The sequence below is a fragment of the Apis dorsata genome, unplaced genomic scaffold (assembly GCF_000469605.1).
Source record: "Apis dorsata unplaced genomic scaffold, Apis dorsata 1.3 scaffold_5, whole genome shotgun sequence".
NCBI classification, from domain to species: Eukaryota; Metazoa; Arthropoda; class Insecta; order Hymenoptera; family Apidae; genus Apis; species Apis dorsata.
This window is the reverse complement of record NW_006263308.1, coordinates 138661-156909: the sequence shown is the minus strand read 5'-3', so window position 1 is coordinate 156909 and position 18249 is coordinate 138661. Positions and strand designations below refer to the sequence as shown.

The 18249-nt window shown below is 24.2% G+C and overlaps 5 protein-coding genes across 6 annotated transcripts in view; 3 read left to right on the top strand and 2 right to left on the bottom strand.

Annotated features, from left to right (window-relative positions):
• Window positions 1–4404: 4404 nt before the first annotated feature.
• Window positions 4405–7057, bottom strand: LOC102680196 (CXXC-type zinc finger protein 1-like). The gene is made up of 6 exons (XM_006607410.2): window positions 6816–7057; window positions 6424–6545; window positions 6257–6347; window positions 5966–6186; window positions 5302–5878; window positions 4405–5228 (listed from the first exon to the last, which is right to left on the bottom strand). Exons 1-6 carry the CDS (start codon window positions 6843–6845, stop codon window positions 4713–4715), a joined length of 1557 nt encoding a protein of 518 aa, XP_006607473.1. The 5' UTR covers window positions 6846–7057; the 3' UTR covers window positions 4405–4712.
• A 13-nt stretch (window positions 7058–7070) lies between these two features.
• LOC102679399 (nicalin-1) lies at window positions 7071–10280 on the top strand. The gene is made up of 7 exons (XM_006607403.2): window positions 7071–7420; window positions 7504–7691; window positions 7777–8106; window positions 8213–8422; window positions 8533–8937; window positions 9009–9229; window positions 9338–10280. Exons 1-7 carry the CDS (start codon window positions 7246–7248, stop codon window positions 9474–9476), a joined length of 1668 nt encoding a protein of 555 aa, XP_006607466.1. The 5' UTR covers window positions 7071–7245; the 3' UTR covers window positions 9477–10280.
• A 247-nt stretch (window positions 10281–10527) lies between these two features.
• On the top strand, window positions 10528–12614 carry LOC102679518 (2-amino-3-ketobutyrate coenzyme A ligase, mitochondrial). 2 transcript variants are annotated; one of them, XM_006607404.2, is made up of 7 exons: window positions 10528–10566; window positions 10645–10847; window positions 10914–11200; window positions 11347–11553; window positions 11791–11983; window positions 12094–12271; window positions 12358–12614. In XM_006607404.2, exons 1-7 carry the CDS (start codon window positions 10545–10547, stop codon window positions 12513–12515), a joined length of 1248 nt encoding a protein of 415 aa, XP_006607467.1. In that variant the 5' UTR covers window positions 10528–10544; the 3' UTR covers window positions 12516–12614. The 2 variants fall into 2 exon arrangements, with proteins under 2 accessions (XP_006607467.1, XP_006607469.1); XM_006607406.1 differs by lacking the exon at window positions 10528–10566 and having other exon boundaries at window positions 10710–10800.
• Window positions 12610–14349, bottom strand: LOC102679813 (ATPase ASNA1 homolog). The gene is made up of 6 exons (XM_006607407.1): window positions 14085–14349; window positions 13804–14012; window positions 13607–13709; window positions 13385–13535; window positions 12986–13294; window positions 12610–12920 (listed from the first exon to the last, which is right to left on the bottom strand). The coding sequence occupies exons 1-6, from the start codon at window positions 14210–14212 to the stop codon at window positions 12801–12803; spliced, it is 1020 nt and encodes a 339-aa protein (XP_006607470.1). The 5' UTR covers window positions 14213–14349; the 3' UTR covers window positions 12610–12800.
• Window positions 14350–14857: 508 nt separating this feature from the next.
• LOC102679932 (mitogen-activated protein kinase p38b-like) overlaps window positions 14858–18249 on the top strand; it is a 4597-nt gene continuing 1205 nt past the window's right edge. The window contains exons 1-8 of the mRNA XM_006607408.2: window positions 14858–15185; window positions 15817–15946; window positions 16175–16233; window positions 16340–16481; window positions 16575–16737; window positions 16805–16876; window positions 17357–17436; window positions 18207–18248. Of these exons, the coding sequence (XP_006607471.1) occupies window positions 15082–15185; window positions 15817–15946; window positions 16175–16233; window positions 16340–16481; window positions 16575–16737; window positions 16805–16876; window positions 17357–17436; window positions 18207–18248 (792 nt within the window). The 5' untranslated portion in view covers window positions 14858–15081. The remainder of the gene's footprint in view (window positions 15186–15816; window positions 15947–16174; window positions 16234–16339; window positions 16482–16574; window positions 16738–16804; window positions 16877–17356; window positions 17437–18206; window position 18249) is intronic.

Here is an 18249-nt window from a genome sequence, read left to right as displayed (position 1 = left end):
ATGTATATATATATGTATGTATGTATGTATGTATGTATGTATGTATGTATGTATGTATGTATGCATGCATGTATGTATGTATGTATGTGTGTATGTATGTATGTATGTATGTATGTATGTATGTATATATATCTATATATACATACATATCTTATGATATTTTGAATTTTTTATCAGTCATTGATTTATAGGACCATATCGTGTTCACAATTTTTTTGTTATGAATTATAATTGATATAAAAAATAATTTATTTCTTTTTTGCAGTATTTTATTTTTCAATTTTTAAGCAAAGAAATTTTTATAAAGTAAAGTCATCATTTAGGTCATCATTTAGTTAGGTTGATTATAATGACAAAAATGGTCCTGTAGATCGATTGAATAATCCAATTTTTTTTTTTTTTTTTTTTTTGAAGAATCAAAGCGAATAATCACAAAATATTTATATAGTCCGTTCAGAGATATAACGAAGTTGTAAAATTAACCGAATGAAAAGTTACAGATGTTTTAAGTATCGAATATAATTAATAATGAAAATTATGGCATCAATTGTATCGTCAATAGATACAATAATTTACAACCACACTATAGTCTCTAGACGAACTATGTATCCTTGTAAAGTAATTTCATCGCTTTACTAGAGAATTAGAAAAAATGGTGACAGAGGATGCGATTTCCGAAATCTGCGACACACTAACTTCTTTTAAATTTAAAAATCGGAATCAGCGTCCTTATCCCTGATAAATTGTTCATCGGTATTCCCAGATTGCAAGGTTAATCCTTTTGCGGCATTTAAATATTCTTACACAGAATTTATTGTTAACCGTTGTCTTCTGTCCTTGTTGAATCAATAATAACAATAATAATAATAATAATAATAATAATAATAATAATAATTTTAATAATAATAATATATAATAATATAATATATAAATAATGATGATGATGATGATAATGATGGTGGTGACGATGATCATGATAATGATAATGATAATGATAATGATAATAACGATAATAATAATAATTATAAAAAATAATAATAACAGTAATAATAATATATAATAATATAATATATAAATAATAATAATAATAACAATAATAAGAATAATAATATTAATACTAATATTAAGAATAATAATAATTATAACAATAATAATAATAATAATAATAATAATAACAATGCGGATAATGATGATGATGATGATAATAGCAATTGAATATCGAGTTTATAATAGATTGATCGAACGGTTGCGAAAGAATTAATCTTGTTCGAGAAAAAGATTTGTGGCACATGCGCAGACAAAAAATTTTGAATTATATAGTAACTGGTACATGCTTACTAATATCGTACCATTTGCTTGTTTTGATATAATAATAAAAAATATATATATTGAATAAAAAAATATATATACTAAATATTTTCACATCTGGTCAAATAATTTCTGTCGATAATTGCATAGCCACAAACATTATGTTTTCAATCTGGTATCCAATCTGTCGTATAATCGAAACGTGCCACTGCCTGCGATATTGAGACGCCGGATGTTGACACTTTCGTACTGGCATTTAACACATATTGTAATTTCTTTTTGTTTTACGCTCTGTCATTGTTCGATAATCATGTTATATCTTTCCAACTTCATGTATCGAGATTTTCTTTCTTTTTCTATTTTTTTTCTCTTAATCTTATATATACATACACTTAGTAACTTATTAAAATTTTCTCACAACATGGCAATTAAATATTTTGGGAAAGATATTAAAAACAAACATTAGGAGAAAAAAAGTTGGAAAAACTCGATTCATGTTGTCAGAAAGATTGATTTCGCATCTAATGATGTAATTAAAGAGCGTTAATCGCGTCCTTGTACTATAAGCAATAAACAAAAGAAAAAAAGCGAACAATGTAAAATGAATTGGAGATCGATATCAATGATCGATACGCGCTGCAATATCTTACTGCTGGATCGATCGATATCGCGCTCGAAGCAGCGACGAATTTCTTCGTGAAGGAGGAAAAGGGAATTCTGTAAACCCGTGACGAATTTTCTTGAAAAAAAAAAAAAAAACAAAACAAAAAAAAACAAAAAAAAAACAAAAAAAAAGTTAAGAAAAAGTGCTACTTTAGACGCGTCGAAACTTGTATTTAAAACTATGCGGATCTATCGAATAATTATATTTTACACACCTAGCGATGTTTATTCTCGCTCCGTTGTTTAGAGATCTTGTCGTTTATTTCAATAATTAAAGTACAACATTACTTACGAGATATATATAAAGAAAGGATAACCTCTATAAACGTTTAATCTTGTCGACACTGTCGCGCCTTCGTCATTATCTTTGCAACCATTAAGCAATCATCATTCTCTGCATCCTTCCCGCCGTTTTCATGTCCATGATATATTATTGATTTTTGAAAATAGATTACCAATAATCAAATAATTAATTGTATTAATTTTGAAATAACCGGCAATTATTTTTAATGTTTTTAAAAAATAAACAATAATTAGAAAATATCGAAAAAAACAAAATTTATTTTTTTATAAGTTTTATGATTAATTTTATAAAGATTCAAAAAAGGATAAAAAAATCGAAGAATATTAAAAATTCAAGATTTATATATCATTTAAAATTATGATTTTTGAATTGAAACAATGAATTTATCATATAATATATTTGAAAAGATTATTTTTTAATATTTGAAAAGATTTTATTTTAATTCAAATGTGTTGTAAAATTAAATATATAATTTCATAAAAACTTTAAAAAATATATAATTTTCATCATGAGAAATGACAAACGGCTGGGATTTCGAATCGATGATCGATCGTTATTAGTGGATCCAGAGTGACACGAGAAAACTCATCATTGCGGTTGGGACCAAGTCTCGACGATCGTCAAGAGTAATTAGAAAGACAGAAAAGAAAAAAAATATTAAAAAAAATATATATTATAAGCTAGTGAAAAAAATGATTTTTTCGGCAGCTTAGTTGTGTCTCGTCGTTTATAAATAATAAATATTTAAAATCTTAGCTGTGTCATGCACGCGCTCAGAGCCGAAAAATTATAAAAAACGTACATTAAGTACCTATATTTCTACCATTTTACTGGATTTCCGGGCTATCGATCGACGCTTCGCCAATTATGAAAATCGGTGGCAGATAATGACAGCGTGTCAGAAATGCACATTTAGTTTGCGAATAAGTTTATTAAAAGCGTGCATGTCTTTATATGTAAAAGAAAAAGAAAATGGATAAAAATTATGATTAACTCAAACTCGTTAAAACAAAAATTATGCTGAAAATTAATTAAAAGATATTGTGTTATAATACTAATTTACTGCTAAACGAGGAAAATGATAAAAGAAATTAAAGAATTAAATTTTGGTAAATAAGTCTTTGTTTTCAAATAAGAGTCCTAGAAATTATACAGATTGTTTTTTTGCAAATATTGACATACATTAAATATATTAAGCTAGTTCTTCATAGTTTCATCCTAAACATTTTTGAAAATATTCGAGTTTATTCTATTGTCCAATGGGTTATATTAATATTAATGCAAAGAGGAAGTGAGAGTGTGCATTTTAGTTCTCACAGTTTACCTCAAAACATACCAAACAAAAAAGATACAGTAAAAATATAATGTGTATATACACCATATGCACACACACAACACACACACACACACACACACACACACACACACACACACACACACACCCACACACACACACACACACACCCACACACACACACACACACACCCACACACACACACACACACACCCACACACACACACACACACACACACACACACACACACACACATGCACGCGAGCGCACGCACACAGAGAGAGAATAATATGTGTGTCATTATAGATATTCAAAATATATATACATATATATTTATATGTATATATAGCATAAAACTGAAAGGTTGTACTGTATCAGAATATTTTGTGTTATGATTGGAATTTATTGTAATTCAAAAGTATTTTGAGAGAGTATCCTTTCTAGCGACGAGTCGGAACTTAACTGGTTAAAATTAAGCAAGTAATATATTTATTGAAGTTAAAGTGTGGTAAATTTTAGAAATGTTGGAATTATGTTTCATATAACGAGTTACTGATTTATTTCACATGTGCAGTCATATAATGTGAAATGATATATTGTGAACACTAAAATAGATACTGAAAAATTATATTATAAATTTGAATTTACAAAAGTTTAATTGAACGTTATAAATAAAGAAAAATACATAATTATACAAAGTCGAGCCAAAAACGATTTTTGCTATTTTTCGCAACTTTTTTTTTATAATGCCCTTTTCAAATTTGTAAATAATATTAGTAAATTAATTATATGACTCTAGTAAAAATTTCACAGGATAATATCTCAATTTTATATTTCTATATTTTTGATCTAAGAATCTTTTTTTCATTTTACATAATCTCTTCTTTTATAACTAAATTTCAAAAATTAACTAATCATATTTTGTAATTCATTAAAAAGAAATTTTTTTACAATTTTTAATAATACTTATTTTACAAATTCATAATTTATTATAATAAAATCATTTCTAATATGGACATTATCCATTAAATTTTTAATTTTCACTATGTCACTAATACACAATATATTGATATAAATATAGTATTGAACACGTTAAAAGATATGTTATAAAATTCGATATAGTTACCGTTGATAAAAATAATCATTGTTCTATAGTTTGCTCTTTTTGAAGCAAGCCATATCTTCGCTGTAGTTCCTCTTCCATAGCTTCTAATTGTTCTCTATTTTGTTCTTGTGTCATTTGTTCCATTAATTCATGATTATATGTAGAATGAAGCATTAAAGCTAAAACACCAGCACGTGTAGCCATATTTGCTCTTATTTGTCTCTCTTGCTCAACTAATTCGTCTATTTTTAACCACTGTCTCACCCTTTCCATATCAATTTCTGCTCGTCTTAATTTTTCCCAAACATAATGCTTTACACAACTTTTTTTTGGTGCTCGACAGAATTCACCAGTCATATCAAATACATTTGTAACTAATGGACAACCACAAACTTCAATTTCACTAATTTTTGGATCTTTACAGTGTTCAGGACAAAGAACTCTTAATCTCTTACAGTAAGTTCGATTTGCAGGATTATAAAAATCACAGAACATTACTTGTCCTTCGATACGAGTTTTGAAGATTGAACCAAAGGAAGCTTGAGATTCATACTAAAAAAATAAATGTATTCGATTTAATTTTTAATAAAATGACTAAAGAATTGTATATATTTCAAATAATTACCTTATTGAAGCATTTTTCCATATGCTTAATAGCAGTTCTTGAATGAATTTCATGACCACAAGTAATACAATACATGCTCATTTCCGTATCATCATTATCATCTACTTCAGTCTGCGGATCAATTGTTGCATGTTTTGCACGTTCAACGATTCTATCTAACTCTGAATGTCTTTTATCTAACTCTTGAAGTATTCTTCGTACATCTTGTTGTTGTTTCCTAACTGTTTCTAATTGTCTTCTATTATTTTGCTCCGCAATACATGGTGTCAATGACCATTCTTGTATCCGTTGAGGCAATACTTGATAAATTCTGTTAGTTGCTAATTTCAATCCACATTCATCAGAGCAGTATTTACTACCTGGTCGAGATTGTTTTGTACAAGCAGGTCCATAACAATGTCTTGGTACTTCTAAAAGCTCATTTCTTTCATTGCTAGAATCTCTTTTTCGTTTTTTGATAAATTTAGAACTTTTATTGAAATTTTTTGATGGTTTCAAAGGATCCCCTAATACTCTACAAGTTCTTTGTATACATCTAAGTTTTAATCTAACTGAAGGTCCAAATTTTTTCAAATGTCTAAAGATTAAATAATAATCAGTAAAGAAAAAAGAAATTTCAAATTATTTTATTTATTATATTATTATTTATTAATATTGAGATTACCTGCATGCATCACATTTTCCACAATTTTCAGTTCTTAAACAACCTGTACATTCTCCACAACGTTTTGATGATTTTTTTACTGCTGTAGGATCCCAAGGTGCATCATACTCATATCTATGCGCTCTTTCTTTCTCTTTATGTTTTTTGTATTTACGATCTTCTGGTTCAGTTCGTCGAGGTTTATAACGTGTTATTAGAGTGGGATCTTCATCTCTGCAGCGCTAAAATATACATTTAATTAATATAACATTTGAACATAAATTAAATTACAAAAAAATACAACATTCTTACAATACAAAAGAATTGTTTTATGTGCTTAGCATCTTTTTCTGTTATGTTTATGCAATCACCATGATACCATTCTTCACATGCATCACATCCTCTAAAATTCATATAAATTTTATTTAGCATCAATAAATAAAATATAAGTAATTTATATCATAATATTTATATCTTACATCATAAAACGTGAACTATCAGAACTTCTGCAAATACAATATGCTTGGCCATCTTGTTTTAATAATGTAGCAATCTTACTTTTTCTCTCTGGTAGCATAAATTGTTTTGCTATTTCTTCTTTCTATAAAATAAAACTCTTATTTTGTAATTTAAAAATAAATTAAAAAAGAAAAAAAAATAGAATATATTTATTAAACTTTATCTTTAATATTTAATAGTTTTTTGAATAAAATATTAAATAAAAATTTATTTTAATAATATGATTTTATATGTAAATTAAAAATTATAAAGTTAAAAATTTTCAATATTAAATTTAATTTAAATCATCTTTCTTTAAATATATATATAATAAAAAATCATTATAAATATATATTAACATTTGAATACATACTGATAAATTTTGTTGTCTTTTATCACCCATAGCTATATGTTATTATTTTATTTACAAAAATTTATTATTTAAAGATAATTTACAATTCACAATATACATAAAAATTGCACTTTTAATATAAAAGCATAAAATATGATTTCACCATAAATTAAATACTGCAAAAGTACTCAATTTTATTTAATTACTTTTGATACCACACAAACGAGATACAGAATATATAAAGAAGTTTCAATGTTCCCAAAAACATAATATTAAAAGCTATTAACAAATTCACTTCGTTATCGGTAACAATATATGATAAATTTAAGCATTTTTTGAAGAGATGGCGCTACTAGTTAAAGAATGGATTATCGCGTGGTGATAGGTCAAGAATAATTAAAAATTACATTTTTACACTGTTAAATATATTTAAGTAAAATCAAAGAGAAATATGTGGTTAGAAGAATGTGATGGTTTTGCTGAACTATGTCGAGGATATTTGCCATATTATTTACTAATAATTCTACCAATTTTTATTATTATTTCTCCAGTTAACCCAGTTGCAGCATCTCATGAATTTCCCGTGTACCGAATGCACCAGTATGACTTGCATGGTGTACCACACGGTAAAGAAATGGTGTTTTTTTATTTTCATTTCATTATGATTTTATTGATGCTTAATTTATATAATTTTCATAATTATATACAGGTTGTCGTAATGCTCCTATTTCTCTGGAAGCAAGATCTCTTACAGGATGGAGCACATCTAGGCACTGTGTAGTTACAAAAGTTTTAAGTCTTACTCCTAGCATGTTTCATTCTATTAAACATAAAGCTGGAGCTTTGATAGTAATTTTACCAGAAAAACTCACTGAATTAACATTGGAGGAAAAACAGGTTGATTAATTTTATTTTTCATAAATTTTAATAAAATCAATGAAGTCAAATTTTCATAGTTTTGCACTTGTTTTTTTATTTATAGCATATTATGAATCTAGAAGAATCTATGTTGTTTGGACCAGAAACAACAATTCCAGTATATTTCACTTCTTGGCATCCAGATTTACAGGCAATCTTAGATGATCTTTCTAATGGTTTTATTACTGATGAAAAAGCTAATTCTGCAGCTGAAGCAATGTTCAATTCTATATCTGCTAGTGGTTATCAAGTAGTTGTAGCAACTGGACAAGCATTAGCTAAAACAGATGTTAAAATAGCTACTTTGCATGGAAAATTAACTGGTAATGGAGCTGAAGACAAATTACCAACTATAGCCTTAGTAACATATTATGATAGTGCTGGTATTGCACCTGTACGTAAACTATTGATATAAATTTTTTACATATATAATTACTAATATAATTATAATATAATCTTGAAAACAAGATGTTTATGTATATGTTATTTTCAATATATAGGAAATGTCTTTTGGAGCAGATAGCAATGCATCTGGTGTAGCAATGTTATTAGAAATAGCACGATTGTTTTCTATTTTATATTCTACTAGTAGATCAAGACCACAATATAATCTTGTTTTTATTGTGACTGGTGCTGGTAAACTTAATTATCAAGGTAGCAAAAAATGGTTAGAAGATCAATTAGATGGACTTGAAGGCTCAATAATACAAGTATTGTATATTATGTTTCCTAATATTTAAATATCTTTATATCTCTTTTATAATATTTTTAAATAGAAATATGATATAATATTATTTATTTATTTTTTTTAATATATTAGGATGCAGCTTATGTCATTTGTCTTGACACAGTATCTACTAGTGATAATTTTTATGTGCATGTGTCAAAACCACCTAAAGAAAATTCCACAGGTGGTCTTTTTTACAAAGAACTTAAAACTGTATCTGAGTTATTAAATATCACTACTGTTGAAGGTGTACATAAAAAAATTAATTTAGCTGAAGAAACACTAGCTTGGGAACATGAAAGATACAGCATTCGTAGATTACCAGCTACAACTTTGTCTACTTTAAAAAGTCATGAAGATCCAATTAGAACAACAATCTTAGATGTAATTCAAACGAAACAAATAGATAAATTATATAAACATACTCAAGTAATTGCAGAAGCATTAGCAAGACATATATACAATTTAAGTTCCAGTCAAATTTTCATTAATCCCCTGGTATATATTTTTTACAATAGTTTAAGCAATAAGAAAATAAATATTTTATTTAGTATATTTTACTTTTTTAGGATGTTTCTAAGGAATCATTATCTTTATGGTTTAGTTACTTAGCATCACAACCAAGAGCTGCTCCGTTATTGGCAGATAAAAATAATATATTAGTTAACACATTGAGAGAAGCAATGGCTAGATATCTTGGAGATGTTAAAATTACTTTTCATAGTCCTGACAAACAAGATCCAGAATTTGTATTTTATGATGTTACAAAAGCAATATTAAATGTATACAGGTAAATTTTATAATTTCATTCGTTATTATTTATATATTCTTTTCTATATGATATATGTATATTTACTTATATTTTAAATATAAAATAATATAATTTATTATATTCCAGCGTAAAACCAGCTGTATTCGATCTTTTTCTTACAATTGCCATAATTATATATCTGGGAATTATTTATGTAATTGTGCACAATTTCCCACGGGCATATTTTTTGGCAACCCGTTTTTCCATAAAGAACAAATCATCATGAAATTGCGTTAATATTTCAATGTTTTTTGTTATATTGTAAAAATTCGCTAAATATTTTTTAATGAATTTAATATATAATGTAATAAGTATAAGTATCAAACAAAACTATATACATTAATTTTTGCTCATATTAATCTTGAATTAAAGATCATCTATATGTTATATCTTAAATTTATAAATGTTACATAGTTCCTTAATTTCAACTTTTCATAACTAAATTTTCATTTACATATATATTTTCTTGAATAAAAATAATGCATATAGCAAAATTATTCAGAAAAAACTTTTCGTTTTAAAATAAATTATTATATAAGAATAATAATCAAGACCAAGTAATAACAGACCAAATAGTGAGACTTCAAAATGCAATTTATAACTCAAAAGACTGGCAAATTTTAGCAAATACAGAATGTTTAACGTATTTAATGATAAAAATAATAATTCCAAGTTGTGTATAGAATATTAGAATGCTAGTTTTAATTAAATATAAATAGTTTGTTTAATAATAATCATCATATCTATATATAGTGTATAGTATTCTTATTATCATATTGAATACATATATATATATAAATTAAACTAATTCTATACAGATAGTGTTATGTAACAAAACAAATGTTTTTAAAATTTTTCTTGTTAGAAAATATGAATAAATATTTGCCAAATATTAGTATTATAAACATGTTATTTAAATAAAGCAAGAAAATTTAGAGACTATTTGAATGCTAAAATATAACAAATTACTTATTGATTTATTATTTAATTATAGGGACGAAATGTAAAAAGCTTGTAAAATAAACATGATGAAAATAATTATTGGTTTTTATTCTTTTACATTTAAATATTAAAAGTAAGTATTAAATCATTTTATTAAATTTTATTTAATATATTTTTCAGCATATTTTTTTCAATATAGAATGTATCATTTTATATGAAGTGACAAAATATGCAGAGTTTGAAAATTACTATACATCTAACAGGTTTGACTAGTTTATTAATACTTTCAGTTATTTAGAATCAGGTATCATTCAATATATCGGATATCACGAATTATAAAGTATACCAAAATATGAATTCTATTTTTGAGAAAAGTATTTTATTTTTATTAGATTTTAATAAAATAATATTTTTTAATATTAAATATTATTTTTAAATGTTCATTTTTACAGATTTAAAATTTAGAAATAAATGGATATTAGAAAGATTTATGAGTCTTTTGACAGAGTGTATAACACCAGAATTAAAAGTTATAAAAGCAACTGGTATTTGGAAAAAAGAACGAATAATTGCTTCGCCTCAACGAACACGAATTATACTGGCAAATGGTACAGAAGCTCTAAATTTTTGCGCAAATAATTATTTAGGTTTATCAGTAAGTATTAAATTATATAAAATTATTTTTTATCATATTAATCAATTTTTCATTTTTGAAATTTAGGATAATAAAGAAGTCATTTCTGCTGCTAAACTTGCTCTAGACAAATATGGAGCAGGTTTAAGTTCTGTAAGATTTATATGTGGTACGCAAACAATTCATGTAGAATTAGAAAAGAAAATTGCTCAATTTCATAATAGAGAAGATACTATTCTCTATGCATCTTGTTTTGATGCAAATGCTGGGTTATTTGAAACATTTTTAACATCTGAAGACACTATTTTAAGTGATGAGCTCAATCATGCTTCCATTATTGATGGTATTAGATTATGTAAAGCAAAAAAATATAGGTGTGTAAAGCATGTATTTTATGTGTAATGCATTATGCAAAATCATTGTATTTTATGTATAAAATTATTATTTTATATGTATTTTAATAATATATTATATTATTATATTTTTTATTTTATGTAAAAACATATAATATTTTATGAAGGTACAAACATAGGAACATGATAGATTTAGAAAATAAACTACAAGAGAATATGTCTTCACGTTTACGATTAATTGCAACTGATGGTGTCTTTTCTATGGATGGTACTGTCACACCATTACCAAAAATATTAGAACTCGCAAAAAAATATAATGCTCTTACTTTTGTGGATGATTGTCATGCTACTGGATTTTTTGGAAAAACGGGAAGGTATTTCGATATATTTTACATTGAATTGTCATTAATAAACAATTGCTTTTTTTTTTTATAAATATAAATTATCATTTTTTTAAATCTTTTGATTTAAATTTTTTTCAAAAAATATTGCTAGAAATAATAATATATTAACAATAATCAAAAATTACATTTTTAATCAATTAATTTAATTTAATTTGATTTAATAAAATCTATTTTAATATCTAATATTATTTAATAATTTTTCTGTAGAGGTACAGAAGATTATTTTAATGAATTGGGAAGTATTGATATTATTAATTCCACATTGGGCAAAGCTCTTGGTGGAGCAGCAGGTGGTTATACAACTGGTAAAAAAGAATTAATTAATTTATTAAAACAACGTAGCAGGCCGTATTTATTTTCAAATTCATTGCCACCTCCTGTAGTTGCATCAGCAAGTAAGGTATATTAAAAATACGATAATTTTTCTTAAATTTATAGATAACAATAAGAAAGGTATTAAAAAAAAATAAAAATTTAATTTCAAATTATTGTTTTTTAAATATTATATAGGTCATGGATCTAATAACAAATTCTACAGAACTCCTAAATCGTTTAAAAAATAATACTAATCTATTTAGAAATAATATGAAAACAGCAGGTTTTACAATTAGTGGTGATAATCATCCTATCTGTCCTATTATGATAGGTGATGAAAAGTTGGCCAGTGAATTTGCTGATAAGATGATTGGTAAATATTTATGATATATTTTGTAATATATAAATTTTTCTTAATATGTATTATATAATAATTATATAATAATTTATTTTTTACAGAACAAGGAATTTATGTTATTGGTTTTAATTATCCCGTTGTACCAAAAAATAAAGCACGAATACGCGTTCAGATTAGTGCCGCACATTCACAAGATGATATAAAACAAGCTATAAATGCATTTATACATGTTGGAAAAAAACTTAAAATTATTAAATAATATCTTTGTCATTCTTATAAGAAAATTTATATATATTCTTATAAGAAATTTAAATTGATGGTAATAAAAAAAAAGTAAAAATATATAACAATTATATAATTAATCAAATAATGTTTAATACATCAACTGAAACTTTTAATAATGCAAAGATAAAATATTCTTATTAAATATTATAAATAAAAACATTATCGTTTTTATATGAATTTTATCATATGTATAAAATTTGTTTAATTTAAAGAACTTTTGATTATATATTAAAGTTATGAAAGATTAATCATATAAGCGTTAAGGCTTATAGGGTTTAATAAGATTTTCCGAAAATTCTTTAACCTGTTGAACTCCTCGAACTTCTCTTTCTAATAAAGGAAGTCGAGTAATATGGAAATCCTCATAAAGATCCATTATCTAAGAAAAAAAACTTATTAATTTCTAGAGTTTCAAATTATATTAATTACAATATTTTCAATTACCTGTTCTAAATATTTATCTTGTATTTTATGTCTAGCAAGACAAAGTCTACATGGTACATCTCCTTCTTTCAAAAACAATAATTGATTTACTATAATGTTATGAGTATCTATACCACATTTTGTTAATTCCTGTACAAGTCTTTCTGTTTCATATAATGACAAAAATTCTGCTATACATACACAAACAAATGTTGTTTGATCAGGATTTTTAAATTGTTCATTAACTTGTCGAATGACAATGAGCATTTCTTCTATTTTATTACAAAATGTATCTACATTAAAATCTGTCATGCCCAATAATGAACTAATCTGTAATTAAATATTTTAATTAAATATAATTTGCAATTATAATTAAAATTACTAATTTAAATTATATATATTGTCTTAAATTTTTCTAACCTGTGTAATGAAAGGACTAATCTTCATTTTTAAACGCATTAATTTACCCAAACCTTTTTCTACTACTTGTGGAAATGATAATAATCTTAAAGTATGACCAGTAGGTGCAGTATCAAAAACAACAACAGAAAAGTTCATTCCCTTAACCAATCTGAAAATTTAAATGACTATCAAACAAATATCACATATATATATTAAATAATCAAATAATTCATTACTAACTTCATTACTTCTGCATAACTCATTGCTTCATCTATACCTGGAAATGCTCCTACAATTTCTTGCATTACACTTCTACTTAATCTCATTGCTTCTCCTCCTGAAACTATTTGTGCAATATAAATTTAAATTCATTTATTAAACTAAAAACGTCATTATATAAATTAAAAATGTGATTTAAAAATTCATTTATAAAATACCTGCTTCGCTTTCAAAATATTCCTCCGGCAATTCGGTAATACCTACATTTGGATCTATTTCCATAGCAAAAAGATTATCAAAACCTTTTACTTTTGTCGGAACTTTACTAAATTTTTGGTCAAATGCATCGGAGATATTATGTGCAGGATCAGTAGATATAATAAGGACATTTTCTCTAACTTTTGACAATTGTACAGCCAAAGAACAACTAAAAATTAATATAAGAAAAGTAGTGATCGATATACAATAAACAAACGAGTTTTAAAGGTTATAATAATACCTGCATGTCGTTTTGCCAACTCCACCTTTACCTCCGACAAATATCCATCGCAAAGATTGTTGTTCGATTACATTTTTAACTGAAGGTTCGTATTCAATTATTTCTCCGTCATTTATACTCATATTCATCGAGTTACAAAAAATAGCGATTCCAAATTTTAACACGTCATATACTAATATTGCAAATTGGACAAGGAAGAGATCGACACACTGAAATTATGTCATGAGTCACGAACTACTATGTTCTATTGAATATATTAAAATAAAAATAACTTGTATATAATATTGACGAAAAATAAAATTATATTATAGACATTATTTGATAAATATGATATTAATATATCATATATACATTGAAAAATATTTATTTTTATTTAATTTATGAATATTATTATATAGATAAGGTATCTATATTTTATCTATATAAATTAAATTTTTATTATAATATATTTTTATAATTTTTTATTAAATATTTATAGAGTATTAATTTTATTATTTTAACGAACAATATAATGAAAATAATTTTATTATTATATAAGTAAAAAATCTTTTATTATAAATATAAGTAATATTTATAAATTATAATCTTAATGGAATCTTGTATTATGAATTTATAATATCGTTTTCATGATTTTTAGTACTTAATTTGAAAATAAATGATTAAATATCTCATGAATTCTAACAATTCAAAAAAATATGATAATATATCTTATTTTATTATCTTTTATATAATCGATGGAAAAATATCGAGAAAAATGAATCGATTACTCGTTAAAAATTTCAATATAATATCGATCAACTAATCGACTGAATATCGAGGGATAATAGTCTTATATACGATATACGATGGATGTAGTAGTTTTTAATAGTGAACTAATTTAGAAATGTACAAATTGTTTGTAAAATACAATTCTAAACATTAATATAGAGTGTTTGTGATTTTTCTCGTATTTGTATAGTATTTCGTTAAGCGACTTGAGTGAACAATTGCATGTAGTATGCCGCAATTTCATAAAGTCGAAATAAATAGGACCGAATGGGAGGTTCCGGAACGATATCAAATGTTAACACCAGTAGGATCGGGAGCTTATGGACAAGTGTGGTAAAGGAAGAAAATAATATAAAATCTAAGCAATAATCTAATTTCAAATGTTTTTTTCGATTATTTTCCATTTGAACAAATATTTATAATTTTAAATGATCTGATTTTGTGTCTTATTAATAATTCAAAATTTAGTTAAGAATTAATCATAACCTTGACATTTCTATTATTCATTATATCGCTTGAAATTACAATTAACTTTTTTTTTGTAGTTAAAATAAAAATTATTATTGGAGCAAGTATTTCATGTATCATTGTATTCTATATTATAATCAAACTAAAATTAGAAATATTTGTCAATGCTTCTCCACGAAAATAAATTAGATGAGAGATGCATTATTCGAATTTCTTTTGCAAAATATTTTGTATTTTTATTTATTTATATCTAAATTATTTATATCTAAAATATTTTATGATATAAATTGTTGAATAAATATTTATATTAAAATTTATATTAATACTCAATAATAATTATTTAATTTTTTAATTATGGAGAGAAAAATAAATAATAAAAAAAAATTAGAATATTTATTTTTTTATTAAATTTAAATATCTTAATTTATAAATAAATGATATTAAATATAACATATTTACAATATATATAATATATGTATATATATATTTTTTTTAGTTCAGCACTTGATACAAAAACTGGTCAGAAAGTAGCAATAAAAAAATTAGCCAGGCCATTCCAATCAGCTGTACATGCAAAACGCACTTATAGAGAACTTCGTATGTTGAAACACATGAATCATGAAAATGTGAGTATAGAAATAATATGTACATATATGTGTATATATATATATAATGTATTTTTGAAATTGGCACAGTAGAATAATAGACTTTGTCTTGAAATTAGATTTAAAAATAATTATATTTTATAATAAATTTTATTAGATTATTATCAGATTATTATAAAGATAAAAATTTATAAGTTTTATATAATAATATATAATATATAATATAAATAATCATATAATTAATTACAGATAATTGGTTTATTAGATGTTTTTCATCCATCTTCTTCTTTAGAAGATTTTCAACAAGTGTAAGTATTTCATTTTATATTTTGCTATTTATATTTTATTTATATTTCTTCATCCCTTGATTATGATTCCTTATCATGTTTTAGTAATGACATATACTTTTAATAGATATTTAGTGACGCATCTGATGGGTGCAGATCTCAATAATATTGTAAGAACTCAAAAGCTTTCTGATGATCATGTACAGTTTCTTGTTTATCAAATTTTTCGTGGTCTCAAATATATTCATTCCGCGGGTATAATACATAGGGTAAAGTAATACTTTACTTTACGATATCAAATGATACTAACAATTTAAATGTGATAAAGAATACTTTTAAATATATATTATTTATAAATATAGGATTTGAAGCCTTCTAACATAGCTGTAAATGAGGATTGTGAGCTGAAAATTTTAGATTTTGGATTGGCTAGGCCTACAGAAAATGAAATGACTGGTTATGTTGCTACAAGATGGTATAGAGCTCCAGAAATTATGCTCAATTGGATGCATTACAATCAAACAGGTATATTTTTTTTTATTTTTTTAATTTGTTTTTAATATATAATAATACAATATTTATATTTTTTTAGTTGATATTTGGTCTGTTGGATGTATAATGGCTGAATTATTAACAGGGCGAACATTATTTCCGGGAACAGATCGTATCCTTTTTATAACTATGCTTTTTAATCTCTTTGAATATTAATATTTAATAATCAAAATCAATGTTTTTATTTAATTAATTATACTAATTAAATATAAAAAACAAATCTTTTTTCATAATTATTTAATAAATATTACAAATCTTTAACTATTTTTAATTATCAGAATTAAAAAATATGCTTTTTGCTAAGGGTCTACATAGCTTCTTTCTTGCTTTAATATTTTTATTTATTTTACTAATATATTAATTACATCATATTTTATTTGTCAGCTGGCAGAAAGTGCTTTAATTTAGTTTTTGTTTAAAAGTAAAGGAAATTATTTTTTATATAAATACAAAAACTCATACATGTTGTTATGTTCATATTTCATATTCACAGACAATAATGCATGAAATTATATTATTTATTATACTTATTTAATAATCAAAATATTTAGTGAAAATAGAAAAAGGTGTGGTGGAACCTTAGCAAGAGCAGATATTCATCAATTGAACTTAATAATGGAGATATTGGGTACTCCACGAGACGAATTTATGCAAAAAATATCGTCAGAATCGGTAAGTAATTTTTATTACATAATAAATAGAAATAGAAAAAGAGAAAAGCATAAATAGTGCATGTTGCTCACTTATAACATTTTGTAATTTACATGCCTTGCATGTTACATATTTCTTATTAATTTATATTTTTTTGATTAATAAATTTCATTATGTATGACTAAAATAAGAGATTTTTTATAATATTTATGAACTCTTTTTTGTATATAAACATATATATATATTTTTTTCAAATGTTAACAAATGCTTAAAATAAATATAAACTTAATTCATTTTATATTTGAATTTTTATCATTCCTTTTAAATAATATAAATTATGCTTTAAACATACCTTAACTTTAAGCAGACATTGATCATCTAACACGAGTCTTAGTACTCTGTGGAACACCCACAGAGGAAACTTTAAGCAAAATTACCAGCCAAGAGGTAATTTTTTTATTAATATTTTTTGTCAAGTTTTTTAATTATTTCTTTAATCATTTTTTCTATGAATCTAAATTTTTTTATCATAATTTATTTACATTTTTCTCTCCACAATATTAAAATAATTTTATACATAATATGATTTTGCTTTAAGTTTTTTATATTATATTCTATATAAACAAATAAAATTAATAATTATTATTAATGGAATTGAGCATATAAAAATATATATAAGTATAATTTATTTTATATATAATTTTTAAAAAATTTATATAAATTTCAAAAATTAATATAATATATAAATTATATAAAAATTGAAATATAACAAAAAAAATTTATTGTTTTAGGCAAGAAATTATATACAAAGTTTACCTCCGCTTAAAAAAAAGA

What these genes read in the sequence shown, in the direction of transcription:
- LOC102679399 (XM_006607403.2), top strand. Translation starts at nt 7,246, where the DNA reads ATGTGGTTAGAAGAATGTGATGGTTTTGCTGAACTATGTCGAGGATAT. An exon ending in CTTGCATGGTGTACCACACG is followed by an intron (nt 7,421 to 7,503) that starts GTAAAGAAATGG and finishes AATTATATACAG; the next exon opens with GTTGTCGTAATGCTCCTATT. An exon ending in TTGAAGGCTCAATAATACAA is followed by an intron (nt 8,423 to 8,532) that starts GTATTGTATATT and finishes TTAATATATTAG; the next exon opens with GATGCAGCTTATGTCATTTG.
- LOC102680196 (XM_006607410.2), bottom strand. Translation starts at nt 6,845, where the DNA reads ATGGGTGATAAAAGACAACAAAATTTATCA. An exon ending in GATAGTTCACGTTTTATGAT is followed by an intron (nt 6,348 to 6,423) that starts GTAAGATATAAA and finishes TATGAATTTTAG; the next exon opens with AGGATGTGATGCATGTGAAG. An exon ending in TAAAACAATTCTTTTGTATT is followed by an intron (nt 6,187 to 6,256) that starts GTAAGAATGTTG and finishes TGTATATTTTAG; the next exon opens with CGCTGCAGAGATGAAGATCC.
- LOC102679813 (XM_006607407.1), bottom strand. Translation starts at nt 14,212, where the DNA reads ATGAATATGAGTATAAATGACGGAGAAATAATTGAATACGAACCTTCA. An exon ending in TTAGTCCTTTCATTACACAG is followed by an intron (nt 13,295 to 13,384) that starts GTTAGAAAAATT and finishes ATTTAATTACAG; the next exon opens with ATTAGTTCATTATTGGGCAT. An exon ending in AAGATAAATATTTAGAACAG is followed by an intron (nt 12,921 to 12,985) that starts GTAATTGAAAAT and finishes TTTTTTTCTTAG; the next exon opens with ATAATGGATCTTTATGAGGA.
- LOC102679518 (XM_006607404.2), top strand. Translation starts at nt 10,545, where the DNA reads ATGAATTCTATTTTTGAGAAAA. An exon ending in TTTTTTGGAAAAACGGGAAG is followed by an intron (nt 11,554 to 11,790) that starts GTATTTCGATAT and finishes ATTTTTCTGTAG; the next exon opens with AGGTACAGAAGATTATTTTA. An exon ending in ATTTGCTGATAAGATGATTG is followed by an intron (nt 12,272 to 12,357) that starts GTAAATATTTAT and finishes TATTTTTTACAG; the next exon opens with AACAAGGAATTTATGTTATT.